We start from the raw sequence: 25,624 nt of genomic DNA, 5'->3' as shown, positions 1-25,624 counted from the left end.
TTTCTGTGGTCCGAAATAATTGCTATCCTATGAACAGAGTTCTGGTGTGATGCAGAGTTGCTTCCCACCAGAAGATTATATCAAACTTAGCTATTCCAGGTCCAACAATCATAGTTGATAAGTAGATCAGAAATAAAATATCAAGCACAGGGGGAGTTAATCTCAGTATAGATTAAAAGTAAACAGCATTTCAAAAACCTTTGTGATTAAAAATAAAAATTGAATTTCTCAGAACCAATTAAGGCTGGTAAAGGGAATAAGATGTTCAAATACAAAACAAAACACAATCTGACATGTTCCAATATGACCATAATTTTCCATGTGGCAATAATAAATAATTAATTAATAATGCTAGGGAAAAAAATGTGTGTGCACGTTTGTGTCGTAATTTTGATAATTCTTTTATATAAAAAATACTCGCTTCATAAAATGAAAAATTCTAAAATTATCCCTGTGAACTTTAAATAGCCAGCAGTGAAAAAGAGGTTATTTAGCTACATGTAATTCAAAAACAGTTATATGGGAAAACAGAGGTTTACATATAAATGCAGATTATATTAATGCCTTTGTTAAAGCATAAAATATTCCAGACACACATTCAGGAAGTATTTGATAAATCACCATATTCTTGTAATAGCCAATATCCTATTCAGCAGTTTGCAAAGTCTCTTCGATTATATTAACGGGGTACGCGCTGGTCGAGAGGACGGTTTTACTATGAATTCCACTAAAATTATCGAAAATGAGATTAGGGCACTTTCAGGTAATTCAACCTTTCTTTAACACACTGAAAACATTCAAAAGGCTAAATTTTTACAAAAAAGTGCTTTAAATAATTTTTTTGTGACGCAACTATCGTCTAAACGCAAAGTTTTTCCGTCATTTTCGTCAGAATCAACGTTCGATAGTCCTTAGTAACCTGCACTGAACCCCGGCTTATTTGGTATTAGCAGAAATGTCAGGGAAAGGGCATTTCCGTTCTTTCACATTCTTTCACGTATGTGTCACAGGTCGGCGGGGAAATCGAGAAATTCCAAGCCTATTTTCCTTTCTTTGATTGGCTGAAGAGACGTCTAGGAGTTATTTTTAGTAATTACCGTCATGGAAAATTTTAGCTCACATTCCAAGACCAATCGTAACCCGGTTTTCAGTCACGTGACATAACAACGGGTACATTTCCGGAGCATTCGACTACGTTTACTTACGCTTCGATTCGAACTGATTTTTGATCATTTCATGACAAACTTCACTCCATTTACTTATTTGCAAAGTTTTATCATCATTTTCCAAAGAACCAAGAATTGGTAGATAATCATTTCGACGCCTGGATACCGCTTTAGCCAGTAAGTATGTCTATTTATTTATTACTAGTGGAATCAGATTGACCGGTTACAGTCTCAAAGTGTGCATTCCATTCTAAAATGTAAACATTGACGATAGTAAAAGAGAATGCTGCTCGTAAATAATTCTAAAGGCTAATTTTTGTTTTAATTTTATTTTTAATACGATTATTAAGAACCATACTGTTTTCTTTGATTTACATTAGACTAGTGAAGATCATTGAGCTTGAATAAGGAGATAACTAAACGCCGATCTATAGTAGATCTTAGACAGACAGATAGACGTCGAAAGCTAACTTAGACTTGGATTACCATTGACGTCAGTGAGTTAGAACTTAGAGATTATCTAGATTGTGCTTATTTTTTTTTTATAACCATCATTCTACAAGAGTCTGTGTGTGTGTGTGTGGGGGGGGGGGGGGGGTGCTTTCAATGCTCTGAGGTATGGTTCTCGTCTCTTGACCTAAAGGCGTTTCTTTCTTTCTGATCTATAGTTTCTGCCTTTTCACCTTTCAGTGTAGGGCCACTTTAAAGTGAAATTACTCTAGACCAAGGCATTAGCCAAGCAGGTGGTCAGCCCACTGTGACTTTTTGTTACCTTATTGTGGTAGGAATTCATTTTGCCCAGAAAGCGGCCTTTCTGCCTGCTCTTTTAATTTCTTTAATGTTTTTTTTTTTCTTTGATCCAAAGCAATACCAGATCTGTGCTTAACTATGATTGGTAGCCAGAATTCTTATGTGTGGGTATCTTTTGTGCTTTTCAAGGCAAAACTTTGGGCTGATTCCAACACTGCTTAGCAGTAGGGGGTGCAATAAAAATGTTATAATAAAATTATTTTTTTAAAACCCCTTTATTTATCCCATAGTGGAAATTATTCTCCAGGGTCTATTCCAAGGGTAGATTGGAATAACCAAGGCGTCAACCGCAGTGCTGCGCCGCAAATTGAGCTAGGGCGAGATGGCTTGCTCAAGTCCACACAGCACAGAGGCTGGTGATCGAACTCGGTACCTTTCCGGTACGAAGCAAAGACCGTAACGCTGAGCTAAGCTAACCCCCGATTTATTTATTTTATATATATATATATATATTTTTTTTATTTTTTTTTTTTTGTTTAATTTATTATGGTATATTTATATTTATTTATTTTCACAGTTTGTCATGCCTAGAGCCAAGGTTTCCACCTTCAATGCTTCCATTAGCAGCATGAAAAGGAAGTCACGGAAAGATGTTTTGAAGAAGGCAAGGGATGCGAAGAAGCAGAGATTTTTTAATGAACCAGAGCCAGCATCCACATCTTCTGTGACATCTTCGCCCCACGCAGCGACTTCCCCTTTATTTCCATCATATTTTTCTTCGCCGCAACCAACAGCTTCAGCTTCTGCTTCTTCATCATCAGCTCGTAAGTTGGATTTCTTTGCCTCTACGTCTGAGCCTGCATCTTCGTCTTCATTGGAATGTTCGACCATCGTGCAGCTGATTGTATTCCAGGATCTTGTTGATTGTCTTCTCTGCCCTTTTTGTTTCCAGTCTACGTTGGAGGTTTCACGTGATTCTTCTGTTGGTCTTGCCATTCGTCTACATTTGTCTTGTAAATCATGTTCAAAAGTTATATCGTCCTTTTATACATCTCGTAAAAAAGATAACTATTTTGAAGTTAATCGTCGTGGAGTCGCTTCATCCTTGGCTAATGGAAGTGGACAGGCTGGCTTAGCCTCATTTTGCGGCATGATGGATATGCCTGTACTACATCATAAGACCTTTCTTCGCCACCAGAAGGCCATCCACCGCCAGTTCGCCAGCTATTCGTCTCGTCTCCGTTCTGAAGCTGTTGATGTTGTTCGTCGAGCGTATCCTGAGCAGGCAGGGCAACCAATTGTTGATGTTGATGTTTCGTATGATGGTAGTTGGCACACGAGGGGACATAAATCAATGTTAGGGATAGGATGTGTGATAGAGAACAGAACAGGACTTGTAGTGGTTCTTTCTAAGTATTGCCATAAGTGTGTGACAGTAGGAGACAAGCTGAAGGGGGATAGTGATAGGTATGCAGAATTCTTGAGTGGCCATAAGGAGGAGTGTGATAGGAACCATGTAGGATCATCAGGTAGTATGGAACAGGTAGCGGCTGTGAATATGTGGAGTAGATCTGTAGAGCGGAATGGACTTAGATATAGAACAATGATTAGTGACGGGGACAGCAACACCATCAAGCAGCTAAACAATTCGGGACCGTATGAGGGGATGACAATTGAGAAGAGGGAGTGTGTAAATCATGTAGCGAAGAGACTAGGAACAGCATTGCGGAAGACTGTGGACAACAACAAGAAGGTAAATGTAACGTTAGGAGGGAATGGAAAAGGAAAATTGACAAAGGCAAAGATCGCCAGACTTCAGAAATATTACACGCGGGCCATTAGATCAAACAGTACTGTGGACGACATGCGACGCGCAATTTGGGCTTCTTTTTATCACTGCACCTCAACCAATAAACAGCCACGCCATGAGTACTGCCCAGAAGGAATTGATTCTTGGTGCTTCTACATGAAAGCCAAGGCTAATGGTCTGCCAGCACCTGACCACGACAGACATATGACCACATTTATTCTACCGACTGTAGCAGAACACATCCATGACGTTTATGTTAGATTGACTGATGATGATTTGTTGGGGAGATGTTTATTTGGAATGACTCAGAATGTAAATGAAAGCATCCATGCTTTGATTTGGTCTAGGTGTCCAAAACATGTGTTTGTAGGGAGACAGCGTTTGGAAATTTCATGTGGGATTGGAGTAGGAGAATTCAACAAGGGAGCAAAGGCATCGCAGGATTTCATTTCGGCAATAGGACTTAGTGTGGGACGACATTTTGTGGAGCATGCGACTAAAAGGGACAATGTTAGGATAAAGAATGCAGACAGAGCAGGTGAATTTGTCTTTAAAAGGAAAAGGGAGATGAGGAGGTTAGCACAGACAAGGGAGGAAGAACGTTTACATCAACTGGAAGGCGGTGAGCAGTATGCTGCAGGCGGCTTCTGATTGCGGAGTCCCAGACGACACGTGACATTGGATGGATTACCTCAAACGGATAAGTACCATTTTTATAAATTCATAACTAATTGTATCTTTTTTCCACAGGAGAATGATTCTTGGGTCTAAAACAACACAGTTTAGGGGGTTCATGACACTATATTTTGTATAATCTACGAGAATGTTCGTTTTTTCCCATTTTCTCAAAATGTCATTTTCTTAGGGGGTGGGATAGCAGGGAACAAGATTTCTCAAAAACTGTCTATTCAATTTCTTTTTCCTTTCACACACTTGTGTGTTTATAGTGTGGCTACATTATGTCAGAGGCTTTTGGCAATATAAGCATTATTTTTTTAGATATGGGGGTCCAAAGAGGGTAAAAACTGCGAAAAAGGAAAAATTTTCACAGTTTTACGGATTGAAGACTTCCGGATGCTATAAAATCTTTACTAGGATAAGAATAGAAAAATCCCTCTGACATAATGTAGAGCAGTATTAAAGACACCTACATAGCAAGTTTCAGTGAAATTGAATAGACACTTTTTGAGAAAAGTTGTTCCCAAAATCTGAAGTTTTCGGGGCGGGGTACCCCTAAAATGCCACCTCATACACACCGATAGTGGAAATTATTCCAAAAAGTCTTTAGAAATATGCTTGGACACACATAATACTGCAGAAAAAGCATTGAAAAGATCATTTTTGATAAAACTTAATAAAATTGTCCTTATTGTGACAGTACCCCCTTAACACTGTACTTTAGCTCATGCATTGAGCAACTGCACCAACCTGATTCTCTTGTTTGACTTGATCAGAGCCTGACAGGGTCTTTGGACTACCTGGAGGCAGAGGAACATCCTCAGTTTTGATGGGTGGGGGTATGATGATCTCTGACATATCCAGCTGGTGGTTAGAAATTTAGAAACACTTTTTAAAAACAGTTTGTTGTTTTAAAGGTTTTACAGGTTTTTAAAAAAAGGTTTTACAGCGCTTGCAACACATTAAGGTCATATCAGTGCCAGTAAAAAGGAATAAAATGGGATAGTAAAACGTTATAGAATTACAATTAAAGCACCCAAGAAAAGGTAAGACAAAGGGGAATTGGTTCAAATAGGAAGCAGATGTAGATTCCTAGAGCACACTATCAAATATCAAAGTACTTAGTTTGAGATCACCTTAAAGTCTCATCTAGACGCAAGCACAGGTCCCAACTAAGAGGAATATACTCGAATGTTTACAAATAATATGTCAAGAATTTAAAAAAATAACTGTACATAACAGAGAGATGATTTACAAAATGTCAACAGCACTCTTAGCATAAATTTCCAAAGGATCTGAATCTATGTGTACATGTTGGCAGGTCAGATAACCTAACACAATTGTGGGTCTGATTTAACATTGTTGTAGTTGACATTTCATTTTCATCAGTTTATTTTTAATTTAGTTTTAAAGTATTTCCATTATAAATAAAATACTGAAAGGTCATAAAAATTTGGGCCAGCAAACCTGAAAATTAGTCCATGTCAATCTGAATTCATGAACCTTTGAAAATATGAAGCTTTTCCAAAAATTTCAAATAATCACTAAGATTTTTAATTGTACAGACTGGTAGCAATCGAAGTTCCGAGTTTTGGGAAAGCAAAAGTGAAAATTAAAACATTCAACAAATTGATTTCTTGTAGAAGTCTCCCTTGGAAACACGCCATCTAGTGGACAAGAAAAGATAATAACAAATTCAAGAAGCGAGACATCTTTACTTCCCACAAAACCCCTTCACCAAGCAACATGTTATAGAAGCATCAATGAAGATAAAAATAAAAGACTCATGGCTCATGGACTGTTGAAACGGTTTGATTGCAAAAATAAAGCATTTGTTACATTTTCCCCGACCTGATTGCAAAAATTAAAGACCCTTTTTTCTCTCACAAGCAGGGTCCCCACCAAGTCGGGAATTCTTGAAAAGTCGGAAATTTTATAAAGGGAAATAGAAGACATCAAGTGGCCTCCTGCCCATCATGGGAGGTCAAAAGGCCCACCCAGTATCAAGAGTGTGATTTTACCATAATTTCTTGCCTACCTCATGGCAAACCGATTCTGCTTCTGTCAAGGGAAACACACAAGCTTGAGGCTTGGCAGTACTATCTGATGTAGACGGTTTGGAACGAGCAGGCTTAGCAGTGGTTATGGATGTTGACCCAAGTGATGTTGAAGCAGCTGCTATTGGCAACGCTTTTATCAGAGGCTTAGTTTCCGCGCAGAGAGGGGAATTTCCTTTTGAAGTAGGACTTTCACTGTGTGTAGCTTTTGATGTTATCTGACAAATTGATTAACAATAGGAAAAACAAAATGTTTCTTCATAAAAGCAGCAGAGAATTTTATTTTTGTTTTTAAGAGTGCCAGTAAAAAGGAAGAAAATGAGTTAGTAAAAAGTTCTGGAATTACAATTAAAGCACCCAAGAAAAAGTAAGACAAAGGGGAATTGGTTCAAATAGGAAACAGATGTAGATTCCAAGATCACACTACCTCAGTACTTAGTTTGAGATCACCTAAAAGTCTCACTCAGACACAAGCACAGGTTCCCACTAAGAGGAATGCACTCAAATGTTTACAAATCATGTGTTAAGAATTTAAAAAATAACAGTAAATAACAGAGAGAAGATTTACAAGGAAAAAAACATCATCTCCACAACTATAACTATACATTTGACTGTTTCCCTCCCAGCCAAGGTCAGGACAAAACCATGTAATCTCATTCCAAGACAAAGACAGAGATCCATCGGAAAACAGATACAGGGGGATAAAAGACACAGCAAGTACCTCCCTGCCCTCTATGGGAGGCAACAGAGAATCTGTGCATTGTGAACAATGAAAGGCCAATCACCAAAGAAGTTTTTAAAGAAAAATGGTCCTATTAAAGGCATACTGTGGTTTATGGGAAATTCCCACCTATGAAAAATTAAATAAAATTTTAATTATTTATAAAGCCCAAATATCAAAATGATCAGCTTCACCAAGATGAGAAACAAGCTTTTAAAAAAAAAGGCTCCCAAACCCAATACAAGCACAGTACAAAATAAAAACAAACCATCACATCATCTTTATTATATTTTTTAAAAAGGTGTATCAATAAATTTTAAACTCATTACCACAATAGCTTCCTTTAAAATGGAGTCCTTTTCTTTGTTGGCCGCAGCAGCAGCTGCAGCACTCTGGGAACGCAGGAAAGATCGTGTGGTTGTCCTGGTCGTGGTCTGTGGGGTCTTGATGGTGATTTTGGCTTCTGCCGTCTTCAGTAAAGACTGGAACATTTCAAAGTTTAAAATGTGTTGAATACACTGATACAAAAATAAGGCAATTTAACATTTTGAGGCTAAAACAGCATTTCAACTACAAGATGGATAGTGAATATTGAAGTGAGTATGTAAAGTGGGGTAAATTTTCCATTCACAATACAGCTTCTTTTTCACAATAAAGGTAAACAGTTTGGAGAAAACATCATAGCCTCTACTCACATTACTTACATGAGATAATGGTAGAAATTAGCTTTAAAAAATAATAAATTTAAACATAATGACAAAATTGCTTTTGAACAGAGTTTTAGTGTATTAGTGAAGATAATGGCAATTTGTCAAAAAGGAGGAAAATGTATCAGTCCATCCGGCAAACTCAAACCGAAATGCAAAAATTACATTTACAATATGATAGTTAAGTAACATTACATAAGATATACTTCTTTTATAAGTATTTAATGAATTGTCCTTTCCTGAAAATAATTTTAAAGGTTCACAATATTAATTATACCACTATCTAAATCAAGAGATGATAAATTTTTGGTCCAAAGCTAGAAAGCATTTGTTTTTACTTTACAAAGAAAGCACATTACAATACCTTTGTTACTGCAGCCTAGTGGTTGTGCAGTTTATAAATCAGACACAAGAATATATCTAATAGCTTGCAAAACAAAGGAAAACAGTAAATTAAAAAGAATTTGAACAATTGCTTTCTGAGTCAATCACCCTTGCTTATTGTAATATCTTATCTTTCAATGACTGCTAAAAACATAAAATGAAAAAAAAAGAGAGAGAGAGAGAGAGAGAGAGAGAGAGAGAGAGAGAGAGAGAGAGAGAGAGAGAGAGAGAGAGAGAGAGAGAGAGAGTGTGTGTGTGTGTGTGTGTGTGTGTGTGTGGGTGTTATGAACTGATTTTTTGGGGTTTTTTTGGGTCCAATCCCCTACCCAACATCTATTCATCCTAGGACTCCACTGGTCTAGTGTCACTTATGACATTTGGTGCCACTATGTCTAGGCTGACGTCATAAAAATGCGAGTGTCACCAAAATTCATGCAACTCAGCACAGGTGTCAAAATTTGACACAAGACATGATAATTTTTTCATTGAGCTCCCGTGGACCCACCTGAGCACTTTTCATAGAAAATGTTTAACACTGCAAAAACAGTGGATCATTTTTTTTTCAATCCCAAAATCCCGGAATTATGTGGACGATTATCATCACTGATTAATGTTAAACATTTGAAAATGCTTTCAGTCCTGATATAATGATAAGATAAGTCACCTTGTTGCCGGTACTCGTCTTAGGTTGTACATCCAAGTTCATCAAAGCTGGAATAGCCTTCGTGGATATTGTGGTGGTGGTGGTAGTTGTCATTGTCATCCCTGACATAGACTGGCTGGCAATCAGGGGTGTGGTTGGTGATGATAATGTGAAGGATCCCACGGTTGACACCAAACTTGCAGGTGATGTGGCAGCTGCTGACCCCCCTTGGGAAATTGAGAGCTGTTCCTGGTCCACCCGACTCCCTTCTGCAGGAACAATCTGGTGGGAAAAGATTTCATTTTGTTTTTGTTTGTTTTAAAGGGTTTCACAGTGCTTGCAACTCATTTAGGTCATATCAGCGTCAGTAAAAAGGAAGAAAATGGGATAGTAAACATTTTTAAAATTATAATTAAAATACCCAAGACAAAGTAAGACAAAGGGGAATTAGTTCAAATAGGGAACAGATGTAGATTCCAAGAGCACACATCAGTGTACTTAGGTTGAGATAACCTAAATGTTTCATCCTGAAACAAGCACAGGTTCCCACTAAGAGGAACAAATGTGTACAAATCATAAAACAATAATAATACAATGCATAATAGAGAGATGATTAACAAGAAAAAAATTTCATCTCCCAAAACTCTTCACTATACATCTGTTTCCCTCCCAGCTAGGGTATACGACCAGGGCCAGGACAAAACCAAGTAATCTCATTCCAAGACAAGACAGAAAGCAAGTTGAAAACAGAAATAAGAGGACAGAAGACACAGTAAGTGCCTCCCTGCCCACTATGGGAGGTCAGGAGCCCCACCGAAGATTTCATTTTGATTCACAAAAGTCATATTTGAAAAAAAAAAATGCTTTCTTCAATATCTGAAGCAAACCATCAATATTGATATTTTCAAAACAAAATCATTATAAAGTCATGTTGAAAACTGCAAACACATAAAACCACAATATGTATATATGCCCTTTCTCTCCCCTTCCCTTATTCATTTCTTTTGATCCACATGAATTAATTAATAGGTATAAAGTTCAAGATTATAGTATAATAAAGCCATTGAAAAAAAAAAAAAAAAGAAACCCGACAGCAAAAATGTAAATAAGAGCTCAATAACATTTCCATTCTTACGGGGCATTCTGTGGCCACTTTTCCATCCTTTTTGGGTGGGGTGGTTGATGTGCTGGTTTTTCCTGAAAGAAAACGGAAAAGAAATATGCATGAGGTGCACATTTAATTTAAAAGAGTTGTGTTTTAACAAACTGCCAAGACAAACTGAAAATTAAGAATTTTGTCAAGGGCGTGTTGAAACTGGCGACGTCGTTCTGAGGGCCCCAGTAAAAAAAAAAAGGATTAAAGAAGCACCAATAATATGAATTTTTTTTTTAGAGACTGGAACAGATCTCCACCATTATTAACATATACACCACTAAATATTACTGATCTGACACAATTTAACAGTTTTGATGAAAATAATATATCTATTAGTCTATTTTGATCCAATTCCTGTCAAAATTTTGAATTTTAATGACGAAAACAGTTCATCTAAATAAATTATATTTTAAAGACCTGAATAAACCGGAGTGCAAAAATTATTAAAATAATCATGGTCATCATATTTCACTTTTTCTTTTTTTTTTTTTTTTAAATTAATTAATCGCTTTCTTTAAAGAGAAATTTAAAAATCATGATGAAAATTGTGTTAACACCTTTGTCAAGAATAAATAAGAGGTGAATGTTGAAATAAAGCCAAAGAGCACAACATCAAAGATTTATATTGTCTAGCCTTCAACCATAGCTAAGACCAATATAACAATAATCATTATCTACAGACAAATTTGGTAATTTTTTAAACTGTAAGGATGCCAAAGAGGGAGAGAAAAAAATTATATATATACATTGTCAAACAGATATCTAACATTAAGGCGAGTACATAAAGAACCCCCGAGTTCCTTTCAAGAATAATAGCCTCAAATTTTGATGTTTCAAAACCCATAAATGCACATAAAAAATACCTGTTGCCAAAAACCATCAATGCAAACTGATTGCTCTTATTTCCTAGATGCTCAGAAAACAAAATCTGCGCGAATTCCAATCCAGATGACCGATGTGACCCATTTCAAGTCAAAGTCTGTCATCTATGGACTAGACTCAATTCCAAATCGGCAAAGAAAGAACCAAAAATTTTTAATTCTCTTTAATAATTGTGGAAACAACATTTACCTTCATATTTTAAAACAAACAAAAATGTTGTCCCATTGTGTGAAATTATGATTCTACAGATGTAAAATGTGAATGTGAGTGTTTTTAGTTCCCCAACCTTGATATGAATAGAATCTACCGACAACGAAAGATGAAAAGCCAAGAGGTGTCCTTTAAGTGAAACCAAAATGATTATTGACAAATGTATTCCAAAAAAAACAAATTTAGAAGTTTCTTTGCATGCTCGCCTTAAGTGTAATCTCTCTAATAGGGACTTGAGCTCAATGACAAGATCATCATTTCATGTATATATAGCTTACGCAAAAGTATGTTGATAAACTCAAACATTCTCTCTCTCTCTCTTTAAATATATATATTCAAACATTCTCTCTCTCTCTCTTTAAATATATATATATATATATATATATTCTTCCGCACATTCTCTATCTCGGAGCAATAATCCCAAATGAATCATTAAGTATGCTTGAATCAGTTTTAAAAGTTTTCTATGATTCCCTTTTCTCAGTGTCAAGTGCATGCATACAACTGACAATGTGTACTTTGATGAAATTGGTTATATTATGATTCTGACAGCAAAATAAAGCAAGCTACAAGACATTCTTTTTATGTGCAGAAAAGAATACAAAAAAAAAAAATTTTTTTAAATGGCTAAAGGACAGAGGGAACCTGCGGTCAGTGTGCTTCAAAACTTGGGAGGAAAATAATAAATATCAGTAATAACTGGTAAAAACCCACACGCCATTAGCAAAGAAGACGCCAGCCAAAACTGGGATCTGACAACAACAAAAAAAAAAAACATAACTGTAAATCATTTCCTGAAAAATATTGCCATAGCAAAAATTATTCTCAATTGCCCTTTAACCAACTTACATAAATTTTCTTCTACTTTTCATAATATATTAAAAGGACTGATTTTTAACAATTATTATTAAATGACATATAATTATCCTGCTGTCATATTAAAGAAAATCTAATCCAGCCTGAGGCACTTCAAATTTGCATTAATCTTTGTAAGTATATTGTGTTCTCTGTGGCGCATTGCGACATATCAATTTACAATTGAGAGGAGCAGCCTTTGGCCACATCTGATTCTAAATATACGCAAAAGACAATAATAAAACTAATGAGGATGATGATGAGAGTGAAGATGACAGGACAATGGCGATAATGCTTTGCAGAGACAACACGCTCGATGAGGTAAAAATGTGTTAAAAAAACCTTTAGTTCAACAGGTTAAATAAATCATGAATATAATGATGCACACTTTAAAAGCAAATGAACACATTAATCAAGGAGAGAAACAAGTCTTTTTTTTTTTTTTTTTTGAAACAGATTACCAAAAAACATACACTGAGTGACAGATTTCACCTAAATACTTCTGAATGCCATTCAAGTTAAAAGCTGGTATATGTTATCCGGTTTTTGACTTTGCAAAAAAAAATTTTTTTTAATGGGAAATTAGCTTTGAGTAATTAACCAAAACATATATAATAATGATCCATGAACCTGATAAATTCGAGCAACAATGCCGTTTTCCAATGAATCAACAGTACCATCTAAAGATTCATATTTTTGTTCTAAAAAGTTAGCATTTGATGCCACTGATATGACAGGAATCTTTGCATATTTTCAAGATTGACCTTGAAAAATGCACATGTTTCCATTCTCACAGATATTTATTGGCCTTAAATATTTTTCTTTGGAATTATCAGATACACTGAGCTTGATGAAACGGAAAACAGGGAATACCAATTTATTAATGAAGCAGCTTGTAAAGATTATTATTACCATAGCAACCGGCAATTTGCTAGTGATCAATGACGCAGAACATCAAATAAAATGAAAAGAAAAAAAGTCAAAGCCAAGAGGGACATTGTATTAATGAGAACAAAAATAAAAATAAATAAATAAATTACAATCTACTAAAACAAAATACCCCATAATGATAATAATAGTTGCAAGGCTGCTATACCATGACAGCCCATGTCACTGGAGCAAGGTGCGTTAGTAAAAACCATGTACTTGTTAAGCCATTGAAATGATACTGATAATAATAAAGGGATGATGAGAAAAAAAAGGAGATGGGGGGAAGATACAGGGAAAAAAATGATATGGATTCAAGGTTTTTGGCAAATAGGTGTGAAGTGGAAATCGTAATCATTAATCAATGAGTTAATTTCTTGCAGCAAGATCAAATGAAACTAGTACTATAGTAATAGTAAGATAACAATGAAGAAAAAAAAAAAAAACTAAACTAAGCAATGTGATCAGGATTTCTGACAAAGAAAGAAAAATATGCATACGTTGCATGTATGCCATTTAAAAGCATTTTTTGTGATAATGTCTCTTTCGCAATTGTGGTTATGCCTTCTTATCATAGTGTCGCCAACTTTCATGGGCAAAGCAATATCAGATACATGGTGATCCAAAATAATATAACACCACTTATAGCTTGATCAGGAATTATTTTCAATCACATCTCAACGTCAACTATTTTGATCCACAATAAATACAATAGTATTGTTGTAGCTTCAAATTAGCACTAGTATTGGCAGTTGCAGTAACCATTTCAAAGGTGAGAGTTGTAGTAGTAAGTAGTACAAGAAGTGTTTTATAAGGCATGCAGAGTGATCTTGTTATTCTTAACAGTTACGTTATTGACTTCACAATATTTACTATGTATACAAGCAACTACTACAATAATATAGAGGGGGAGAGATACAGCATTCACAGCACTGTCCTGCTTCATAATACTACGGGATCCACTGAGGAAAAAACATTGCAATTATTAGTAAATGAATCATAGACTGGTCGGTTTCACTGTGGGCAAACCAACAGAACTACAAGCTGAAGTCAATTATAACCTTTATACAATGGTTCACATACAACCCAGTATACTTCTTTATAAATGATAGACGGAGCACTTTTGCAATTTCATGTAAACTTATCTAAACAGTTCGTTTTTCAAAATAATTTTTGTTTTAATGCATTTCTTGTTTTTTAAAAGGATTGATTCCAAGTAAATCAAATTATAACCATATCTGCAGGAATACTAAATCAAATGAAGAACATCTCACTGAAACCATTTTACATTCAAAGTGGTAAAACATCTGGGACATTTCATAATAGAAATGAGGAGTAAGCAAACTGGATTGTATGAAAATCTCACCAAAGCTGACTCACTCCAACATGCTGTTTAATTTCAGATTGAGTCATTAAATTTAACATTTTCATCTGTGTTTCAATCTCCTGATACAATAACTATACCAAAATATGATAATGCAATAACTAATGCATAAACCATTCTTTTCCATTGCCAATAAAATTATCCTTAACTGTATTGAATATATTTGATATCAAATATGGTTTGGGCATAATTAAAAGGAAAGAATGATACTAATAATAATAAACCGTCACAAACAGGAAAATGGATTATTATTGCACGATTTATCTTGATGAGAAAACAAAACCAGTCAAACAGAAAAAAAAAAAAAAACCCATAAAAAAAAAAAAACCAGGGTAAGACAATGAGGACAAAAATAACATTCCAAAACAAACATCATGACAGGTGACAGCTAAACATTTACTTGACTTCCTTATCCTATGATAATGGTTAACGTGGCATAATGAAGATGAAGATCACATTGTGACAATTGTTTTATGATCTCATACAATGAAAAAAAAAAAAACGAAAAAAAAAACATGACATGAAAACTTTCACAAATGTTACAAGTGGTCTTTACAAATCCAAACTGCTAGCATCTAAAAAATTATATAAATATATTTTAAAAACCCATAAAATTAAGAAAGGCAGTTCAAATATGTCTATAACCATATCTTTCTATGGCACAGAATGTTTGTTTTTGTTTTTTAATGGAGGAAGAAAATCCAAAACAAAATGCTTCTTTTCTTGGAAAGTCTCCAAAGTAAGATAAATAAAAACAAATTCATGCGTTGGCATTTCATGAATGGAGTATCTTTCAACATGCCTATGACTAACCATTTACAAAGTAACATCAGAGATGAGTTTTAGTAAAAGCAGTGAGACCAGATATAATAAATATAACCCACACAAACAGCAGTGAAGAATTATACAAAAGAAAAAAAAGATAAATGAACTAAAATGTACATTAAAAAAAAATAATAAAAACCAAAAGCCAAAATGTTTTATAACTCATTTGACAACCAAAACACATTCCATTGCTATCTTTTACACATATCCGATTTCATTTTTCTACAAATAATTTTCGGATAATAATTATAATCATAACTACAACAATGAGAGACATTACATTTGCCATCACATGCAGACCACAAATACAGCTGCAAAGGTTTGAGTCTTCTCCAATACATCTATGATAAAATACTAAATTCATCTTCGTTATTTTTATTGCACTGTGTCCTCATAATAGCGTGAACTGTAGTGGGAACTGCCTCATGAAATTTCATAAATTAATCTCCAATTTCCTTCTTTATTTTTTTAAAATTTGATGAGATGCATATAGAAATGACATGCTTCTTCTCTGATCTTTTACCAATAGCACTATCACCAATACAAAACATGAGAAACGAGAAAAATTAACAAGATAAATAGAAAATATGAATTTTTCCTGAAGGACAAACTGCCTTTTACTCCAATCTACTAGTACTAGTAGACCCTATGTTGCATGCAGTTAGCAAGGCAATCATTTGCAGCCCGGTTGAGCAAGATGAAGAAAATGATTTACCAAAAGAACAAGAATTTATAGCAGTACTTTTTAAATATTTAAGACAATAAACACAACCCCATTCATAACTATTTGTATTAATAATATTAATAATAATAATAATAATAATAATATAATAATAATAATAATAATAATAATAATAATAAGTATTATTATTATCATCATTCCTATTAATAGTAGTAATACTTTTATCACATAAATTCATATTAATACTATTACTTAAATCAATAATATCAATAGTTCCATTAGTTTTAGAAATGAAACCTATATCCAATTAATTTAATACCCAATTAGGGGGGACGAAATGGCCGAGTCGAGTGATTGAGGCACTGTGATCCAGAAGGTCCTGGGTTCGAGCCTCATTTTAAGCACTTTCTTTTTTCCTTGGGCAAGATAATTAACCCCTAATTTGCTTACTTGGACAGCATGGGTGATTCCTGTTGTCATCAGACATCCTGTTTGATGGATATCTATATTGGTGCCATTGCAAAAGGGCGTAATTTTTTAATTAACTGCTTTCTTTAATGATTCATGATATGGTTTGTTTTTACCACAATGCACTTAACTACTAGCTTCTTTAAATACTATTTTGCTTCTTTCTTTAACTTATAAACCAAATCCAAGTTCATAATCACTTTTTTCTTCTACAAAAGAATTAATTTCTATACTTGTGATTTTTTTTCTTTTCTTTTGTTTGTTCTGTATTTTCTTTGATTTAAAGAAAAAGGCATGTCATGCAGAGAAAAGACCAAATATGTAATAAGCCTCTCTTCGCATATAAGGAAGGAAGGCAATAATATATGAACTTTAGAAACTCAGAACTTTCCTCGACTTCCTGCTTCTTTTTAAATTCCAAAAACAATTCAATGAAATCTCTGCGTTGTAATATTTAGAATATTCCAGTCCCAAAATGTGTCGACATAAAATTTATTTATTTTTAAAGCAACAAAGACACTTAACTCAGTTTTAGTCATTGATGACTAAATACTAATTTAGAGATAAATTTAAGAATATCTACAATTCATTACAAGAAAAGGCAATCTGCTATATGATTAATCTGCAAATGTTACGCTTAGTGAGATTTGGTAATACAACGGAGAAAGACTTATTTAAAAGCATGGCACACACAAAACCACAACTTTTACAGTGTGTGCTACGTCAATAGTAAATAAATATTAATAACATGCTTGTTATTGAGATGTCTGTACCAAGTGTGATGTTAAAAGGCAAACAAAGGGAGCACAGTCAGAAACTCAGATTACATATGTTGCCATTCCAGTGTCTCTACATGAAATTTCAAAGATGACTATTTGCATTTGAGATGTTTATTGACCGTGTTGTCCACCAACCTTAAGTATCACTCAAGAATTTTATAAATTTTTTTTTTCTAAACTATTGAATTATACCTAATTAAGAAATGGTGTAAAATAACATCTAAATATTCATTTTTTTATAAAATCTGGAAGAAAACAAAACATTTTTATAGCTCAAACGTGCAAGACAAAATCTCAATTAATGTCAAAAGGGTGAAATACCAAAAATATATTTTAACTTTATGAGGAGAAAGCATGAAAGGGGAAAAGGAACAGTCCACAATTTTATGGCTCCTTGAGAATATAAACCGGAACCACAAAGTATGATAAAGGATCTTGACAAAACATACTAAACGGTTTTAAAATAATATCAGAGGAGAACTACATTAAAAATCTACTCTTTTTTTTTTTCTTTTTGGAGCACATACCAAAATTGATTATTCTTCTAATTTCCTTTCATTCATAAAATATTTGCTTGCTTTCTATATCTACATTATTATGACTAATTTGATGGAAGGAAAAAAAAATCAATGTTTGACACCAGTCACTTCAAACAATGTGCATCTGCAGCTCTTTTTAAATTACTAACTGTCAATTCATATAAGAGTAAGATTATTAATTAATGTTTTTCAGAACATTCTTTTCTCTTTCCCTCTTTTATTTTTCTCTTTCTAAAAATTAAACTTAACACTGAATGCCATGCTTTAAAAATTGTGAACATTTGTAAAGGCAAAGAGATATTTGTAAAGTGTACATTTTTGTTAAGACGTATATATATATAAATTACATTTCAAAGAGATAAACCTTTTACGAGAGATAATGAAGGTAAAGAAAATACATATTCCCAAAGCATTAGATTCTATATCCAACAATTACAAAACATAGGACTATATTAAGCTTGGGTTCAATATTGCTGCGTGTTATGAATAAAGTTATTATTTTACTGACAACAGAGATATAAACAAATTTTTTTAAAAAGTATGAATCAACTATCATTAGTGAGCAAGCCATATTTGAAAATCTGAAATCCTAAACTGGTATTAGTTAACCAAAAGTTTCGGAAAGATCTGATAATGATAACAGTACAACTTTTTAAATTCCATTTTTTGAAAAAGTCACTTGGATTTTCTTTAACAATGAGTACAAAGAATAAAAAATAAAATTATTAGTATCAGAATATTTTCCTTCTATGAAGTCTACCCCAACAATAACCATTAACCAGGTGAGCCCAAATTAATCAATAAAAAGGAGAGCGCATGTCAACCTTAGCGGAGACCAAAAATTAAAATTCACCATTCAATTACTACTCTAATGATAGCATAACATATATGAGAACTGCTTCAAAATCTGACGATATATGTAATGCTTTAGCACAAGAGCAAAACCATGCAAGAGTTACAATTTAACAAACATAACACGGTGGACTAAACTAGTGCCAGGGTGTGATCAAAGAGTAATATATGTAAACAAAACTTCCTTATTCAACAAAATCCCAATTCAAAACAAGTGTCTGGTCTAGATACAAAACAAAAAGTAACAAAAATAAATATCATGAAGACTTCAGAATTTTTATCGAATTATTATAATGAAACATTTTTTTAATACAGGAAAAAAAAAAATCAATGAAAATTAAAAGCAAATGAGAACAATTAACTGTTTCAAAACCAAAACCAGAATTACTTTTTAAAAAGACGATGGAACAATATTGTAACAACACTATGGAGCTTGAGTTTTCTTTCAACTCTTGTCTTATTTGAATACAAAGAAGTAAACTGTTGGAAAAGAACTTGACACTTTTCTCGCTCTTTTTGTTCATTTTGAAATGTTTATAGTCACCATCTTATGCACATCCTCAATGCATTTTTCATATGCAGAGAGGTGTGGCAGAAACAGGATAAAAATACACAAGTTTGAAACATCCAGGGAAAAATAGCTCAGGCAAGCCTACTGTGCAGAAAAAAGGGACTTACCTCGCAATCTGCTTTTAAAAAGATCTGGAAAATTCTAGGGATTTCTTTAATTTCTTTTTTCTTTTTAAATTTTAGCTCTGCAAAATTTTGTGTCAAGCCTCAATCCATCATTGTATTAGACTCTCAAAGTTTTAATTTATCTTAAAGAATTAGGCATGGTTAATGACGTCATTTGTTATCACGATAACAAATGTTCCCACTTTTGATACAAATCTACAAACTTTAAAAAGTAGCCTAATACTATCTTCTCACTAAAGTAATTACAATTGAGAAACCAAAAGAAAAAACTATTAATGCTCATCAAAACTTGGTCAATTAAAAAACATAAATAAAAATAAATTGTATATAAATAAATCACTTAGAAATATGACGTTATATTAAATACGTCTGATATGCTGAATCGTGTTAACAACAGGATTAAAAGTTTTCTGCAACATATTAAACGTTTCATTCAAAACATAATCTCAGGCAATGTACTTCATCAAAAATAAAATCCTCATTGCTGGACTCCTAATGTTTACATGGACTGGCAATAAAACAAATTTGTTCCACTTCCATTCATGCTAAATTAGAGAGAAAAGATGATGGCAATGGCTTACTTATATTCAAAATAGGGGCAATATAATGCTTTCAATAGTTTTCATTAAATACATTGGAAAAAATAAAAAAGATGACATTTTTTTTCCCCGATGTCAAAGTCATTATCATCCCTTAATGACTGTAGAGCACTTATACTTAGCTTGGAATATTTTAACTCTAAAATCAAAATAATTCACAACATTCGCTGCTATTACTTCATAACCACATCAAATGATTTGAAAACAATCTATTTTAATTATCAAAATTATTATAAGCACTGAAGATAACTTGATTTCAAGTGCTAATTATCTCCACACAAAAAAAAAAAAAAAAAAAAAAAATGGTATGAAAAGGGGGATACAAAATTATCTTTAATCAAATATGACATTATCACATTTTCTGAGCAGGACTAAAACACATAGCATTAATCTTTTAAAATAGGTATGGGTTGATGAAAATGAAAGGCATAATACAATAAAAACTGATGAAGATGACGAAAAACCACAAATAAATATATATAACCTTCTCCCTGATGAGTCAATGAGTCAGTTTACGCACACAGACAGAACATTTAGTATTAGAAATGAAATGAAAATGACAATGCAGATGATAATGGGCATGATGATGATGATGACTACGATGATGATGAGTATGATGCAAACAAACATGCCCTTCAGTCAATTAAGGCAACAGACACACCCCAAAATCTCATGCACATTAAAGCAGAATAATATTCATGTATGTATAAATATATAATATGTAACGGATTTGAGGACAAACAGTACAAGCAAAAAAAAAAAAAAATTATTAGGAGGAATATAGTGTGCTCTGTTGTCAGAAGGAGAGAGGCTAAAAATAACTCTTAAGTTGTTATACACAGGGGTAAAAAAAAAATGTCCATTGCTTCAGTATTCTTAATACGAGTATTACTCAGACAAGCTGGTCACACATTTCTACTAAAATTTTTCACTTGTTAAACATTTAATCTTTCACATATCAATTTTGAAACCTTTGTGGAGGAATATTTAAATCGGAATTCCCATTCTAACTGTTCATTTTTATTTAGACCAGCAACAGGTATTCTTTCAGGAGATAATAGCATTACTCAAAATGTTAGGTTGCATGGTATGAGTAACTCATTTCATCCTCCAGTACAATTCAGTGATGTTACAACAGAAAACCTAGCCAGTAAGTAGTCTTCTGATTAATGAAAAAGGATTTCTTTGACTGGGGTAAATAAGCGTGCAACAGCAACTAACGGCAAATTATCACCAAAATGTTCACTCCAGGGTGATGAATAAATAAAGAAGATGAGGTTGAATTAAATGAAAAGTAAAAATAAGAACGAAAATTGTCTTTAAAACACTAAATTCCCAAAGCTACAGAACAAGCACTGAAATTTTCATTACTATCCATAAACTCTTTTTCATTTTCTCGATTTCTTCAAATTAAAGAATTTATCATATCTTCTCCATCATTTACTATTATTATCATAATCAATTGTGGTAAGTCAAAATTATGTTTGTATTCCCAAAAATCATATTTTTCTTCATTGATTCATTGAGCACTTTGAAAGGTAACAAAATATGTCTCCCCCCAAAAAACAACCCAAAACTACCAATTTAATGCAACAGTGCTATTTCTGTCCAAATATCCCTTAACACCCTGTCACAGAAGTAAAATATTTGAAAGGTGAAGATTTGTGAGTAGTAATAAGTATTATGCAGATGACAAATAGAAGAGATAAAAGCTGATCCTATGTAACTGAAAAAAAAAAACCATTATGAAAGGGAGTTTCCTTCATCTTCTTATATTTTCTGTTTTCATTTTTTTTTCTTTTTTTCTGTTTGTTTTACAGCATGCATAAAAAAAAAAAAAAGATAGTAAAAAAGAAAGCATCAACTGGAAGACAGGATAAACACAATACAAAAAGGAGTACGGGCAGGATTAATTATGGCAACAGTATTATCAATGTTGTTATGGTTTACTGAATGATCTCAAAGTTATGAAAATCATTACTATAAATTATAGGTGTTATTCTCGTTACAATTTATGAAATGAAAATAAAAGTAATGACTTTGAAGAAAAAAAAAAAAAAAAAGAAATGCTTATATATGTATATATAGTTTGATGCAGGAACTAATATCGTAAGAATGTGTACCACAAGGGGAAGTAGGGAGATAGAGTTAAAAAAATAAATTTCTGCTCTGCTCAAGAGAAAAGTGATATTTGCCTTCATCAAATTAAATTATCACAAATATTGCCTTTCTTTCAAGCGGGACAGAGATGAAATGCGTTTCTAAAAAGACCATCTGCAACAACAAAAAGTTAATTCAGAAAACAAACAGAGTGAATTACCCAATTGATTTCCCCCATGTTGAAAAATAACAATGATAATTCCACAAAAACAGCACGGAAGATGACATATGCACTCAGTCTTCACTTGTATTTTTTGTTTTGGGGTTTTTGGGGTCTTTTTTTTTTTTTGTCTATAGGCACTCTCCACTGGCAACATAACTAGTCTAATAATAGTAAATAGGGTTTATGATAATTATGTTCAAAACATTTCTTAAATTCCTGATTACGATATTAGTTGTAAACTAGCTTTTTAAATTCTTTTTGAATCCTGATATTATTATATAATTTGTACTAATATTATTTATATGTCTCGAACTATGATAACATCATTCTAAATATGTGCATTAGTCGTCAATATTCTCTCATAACTGATTTAACCTGTCTTAACCATCAAAGTATCAAACGACAATTAATTTAATAATATACAACAGGACAATGACTTTGATAAGACGCCATAATTGACAATAAAACGAAAACAGCCAAATTAAATGTCAGGATGGAAAACAAAACTAAAGAAATGTCTTTTGGTTCTTTCCAATCTACTTACCGCCAAAAGACCTCTTAAATGAGAATTTCACGAACTCCATTTAACAAATCTATTTTTAATAGATCTTTCCTGAATCTCCCAAAATTCAACTTATTATCTGGCCTTGCAATTTAATGAATAGATGCCTATAGTCTTAATAAATATTTACCTATGTACCATTTTCATGCTATACATAGAGAAAGTTTTGTTTTTATTCTTTCTCTCAATTTAATAAATTTCTTAATAAGAAATGAGATTTTGCTTGTTAAAAAATACTGCGAATGGCTTCTAGGTCAAGATCGGCTGGTGTAGTAATACAAAAATTATGGTTGATATGAACCAATCATACTCACTAAGTAGATCCAATGAAAACCAACAGATGTGCTTAAGCCTGAAATTTTCAGCCGAGAATCAGCCACATTATTTATCATATGTGTCAATAAAGAAGGTTAGAATGTACAAATACATCATTAGTTTTTGATGCTTTCTGCTACAGTATTATCATCATGAAGACTAAGAACACAAGAAAAAATTCTCGGTCGCACAAAATATTACCTTTCTGTTTCTGATCCTCAATTCTTTTCCCTTTTCTTCAAATGTTCATTAACAAAAACAGTAAATGATTATATTTGGAGTAATGGGTTGGTCTGCTTCCATTAGTACGGCCATAATCCAACCAGAGAAATAAAAAAAATTTTGAAAAAAAAAAAAAAAAAAAATTCATGAAAAAAATATTGTATATCAAATCACCAGCCTGATTGTTGCTCTACAGAAACGGTGAAAGCAGCTTTATGGTTTTAACTATATGACATGACATGTGGGAAAAGGAGCAAAGATTATCAATCTCTGAACTGTTTCACATCTTATTTGATGTGAATCTCTCTTTAAGTTCCAGGACATGACAAAAGAGAGTTACTTGAACCGTCTACGGCTTGAGGACCTTTCCAGACTTCTGAATTTTTATGTGACATTTAAAATCAAGTCATTAAAATGTGGGGGTAAAGAAGAAAAAAAGTTATGTTTAAAAAAAAGAATTTACTATTGATTGCTGCTTTCACCAACTAAGATCTTTATCTTTACCTTTATTATCTTTCAAGGCAGCATTAGCAGCAACCGCAGCATCCCTCTTGACACGTGGCATCATGGAACCAGTGAATGGGACTTGCCTACAAGGGCTTCTGGATTTTCTTTTGATTCTGTCTGCCTCTTCTGTTGATGATATACTCTACATCCACTGTCCTGTTGTTGATTCTTGGTCAGAAAAATTAAAGGGGAAAGGGGGTAATTTAAGTCAAAACTGAAAACATTTCATGACCAACTACTTTGATAGTGATAGAGCAAACTATAATATAGTATATTTAAAATAAACAACGTAAAAAAAAAAAATCAGAGGAAAAATAAAAAGTGGATTCACAACTAAAAGCTCAATATGGAATAAATTTTAAATCAAATTTTTTAAAAACAAAAAAAACTTTAATTACCTCAAGGTTAATGGTGATAGGTGAATCAGGTAATCACGATCAGAAATTATGCTGACTGATATTTTCATATATTCGATGACCTGAAAAAAATAAGAGAAAGAAAAGAGGGAAAATTAATCAAACTGGCCACATCACGATAGACAATAAATAAATATTAAGAAAATTGGAGAAATTGTGAGTAATTTTGCGCTGCCAGATTCAATTCTTCAACATACTTTTAAAAATTTCAATTCATTGAATCTTCAATTTACAAGTTTTTTACGACCATGGATGCAAATTTACGACCTTTTACGACCAAGAGGTCAAATTTACAACATGACACCATAATGACATTGACAAGTCAGCGATCATCCAGATATTAGAAGCTTAATTTGATTGCAGTGACTCCAATCAACTTACTTTCTTACTTGACCACACTAACGACTGAGCTCTCATTCTCACCCTTTGGTCTTATGCCATGAATATCCTTTGCAGTTGTTCCAGGAGATGTAAAGCATGATAGTGACTAATAGTGTGATACAAAAACCTCGAAGCGAAAGCTAAACTAAACAGACACATACATTATATATGTTACAGAAAATAATATATGTATGTGTGGGTGTGTGTATGTGTGTGTTTCAAATGTAGTTTGAGCTTTTAAATGGTGGTCTTAGCCTTAGTTGGGGGGGGGGTGTCGATTGCTCAGTATTCACATGCAATGGAACTGATATTGATCCCGGGTCAAGTCGGGATGTTTTTCTAAACCCCTTCCAGTCAGTTATTGGGTATCTGGGTCTACTAGATCTGGTGGAAAGAACTTTGACATAGACAAGCATCCTATCCAAAAGAGCAAGCAATTTCTATAGTATAGTTTCATGCCATAGAAACCTGGATAAACTCTGAATCCATGGGACTAATGGCTCTGAAAGACCACTTTATCTATTTAGTTCTTCCAGCTTTCTTCTTCTAGTCTGTTCAAAAAAAAAAAAAATTTAAGCAAACAAGACGTTCCTAAAGAAAACTTAACCAAGTTCTGAAACTGAAATATGAGGATTATCATTACAGATTGCTAACTAAAAACTGACACTGACATATAAGTATAAGTATAAGGCTTAGGCTTAGGGCTAAGAATCAAAAGAAGGCTCCATTTCTAATGTCCATGCATGTTGGCGAAGATGAAGAATTGACGTGCGAAGGTTAGGTCAGTTTATGGGCGTAGAATATATTTCTAATATAATTCTCCAAATTCAATCCAAGGGAAAAAATAAACTTGAATTGTTGCAAAAGGGGAGGCCTTCCGAAAGCTCCTACTCCTACTCCTACATCCCCAGTATTCTTGTTTTGGGGTTTGGGAAGGGGAAAACTTTTTCTTTTCTTTTTTTTGTCTTCCCCCTCCCAAACCCTAGTAGAACAAGAATACTGGGGATGTAGGAATTTTCGGAAGGCCTCCCGGGCATTCTGCAAGTTCAAGTAGAGTTTAGTGCCTGGCTTGGCAGTAGTGAAGTGACAACAGGATATCCCGTTGTTTGTCACTGTTCGAGCTTTGAC

The 25,624-nt window shown here is 33.4% G+C and overlaps 2 protein-coding genes across 3 annotated transcripts in view; one reads left to right on the top strand and one right to left on the bottom strand.

Annotated features, from left to right (window-relative positions):
* Positions 1-25,624, bottom strand: part of LOC144957984 (uncharacterized) — a 48,897-nt gene that overhangs the window by 22,752 nt on the left and 521 nt on the right. The window contains exons 2-8 of one of the 2 annotated variants that reach the window (XM_078889555.1): positions 24,098-24,177; positions 23,697-23,867; positions 10,052-10,113; positions 8,938-9,198; positions 7,512-7,664; positions 6,443-6,679; positions 5,155-5,268 (exon numbers count right to left, since the gene is read on the bottom strand). In XM_078889555.1, the coding sequence (XP_078745681.1) occupies positions 5,155-5,268; positions 6,443-6,679; positions 7,512-7,664; positions 8,938-9,198; positions 10,052-10,113; positions 23,697-23,760 (891 nt within the window). In that variant the 5' untranslated portion in view covers positions 23,761-23,867; positions 24,098-24,177. The remainder of the gene's footprint in view (positions 1-5,154; positions 5,269-6,442; positions 6,680-7,511; positions 7,665-8,937; positions 9,199-10,051; positions 10,114-23,696; positions 23,868-24,097; positions 24,178-25,624) is intronic. The other variant, XM_078889556.1, reaches the window with a different exon arrangement.
* On the top strand, positions 1,208-4,514 carry LOC144957985 (uncharacterized). The gene is made up of 2 exons (XM_078889557.1): positions 1,208-1,343; positions 2,494-4,514. Exon 2 carries the CDS (start codon positions 2,500-2,502, stop codon positions 4,375-4,377), a length of 1,878 nt encoding a protein of 625 aa, XP_078745683.1. The 5' UTR covers positions 1,208-1,343; positions 2,494-2,499; the 3' UTR covers positions 4,378-4,514.

Source organism: Berghia stephanieae, chromosome 12 (genome assembly GCF_034508935.2).
Source record: "Berghia stephanieae isolate SIO BIC M18660-M18661 chromosome 12, UCSD_Bste_1.3, whole genome shotgun sequence".
In the NCBI taxonomy this organism is placed as follows: Eukaryota; Metazoa; Mollusca; class Gastropoda; order Nudibranchia; family Aeolidiidae; genus Berghia; species Berghia stephanieae.
This window is presented reverse-complemented; position numbering and strand designations above follow the sequence as displayed.

Bases quoted from the DNA above. Each gene is read 5' to 3' on its own strand.
- LOC144957985 (XM_078889557.1), top strand. From the start codon at position 2,500: ATGCCTAGAGCCAAGGTTTCCACCTTCAATGCTTCCATTAGCAGCATG.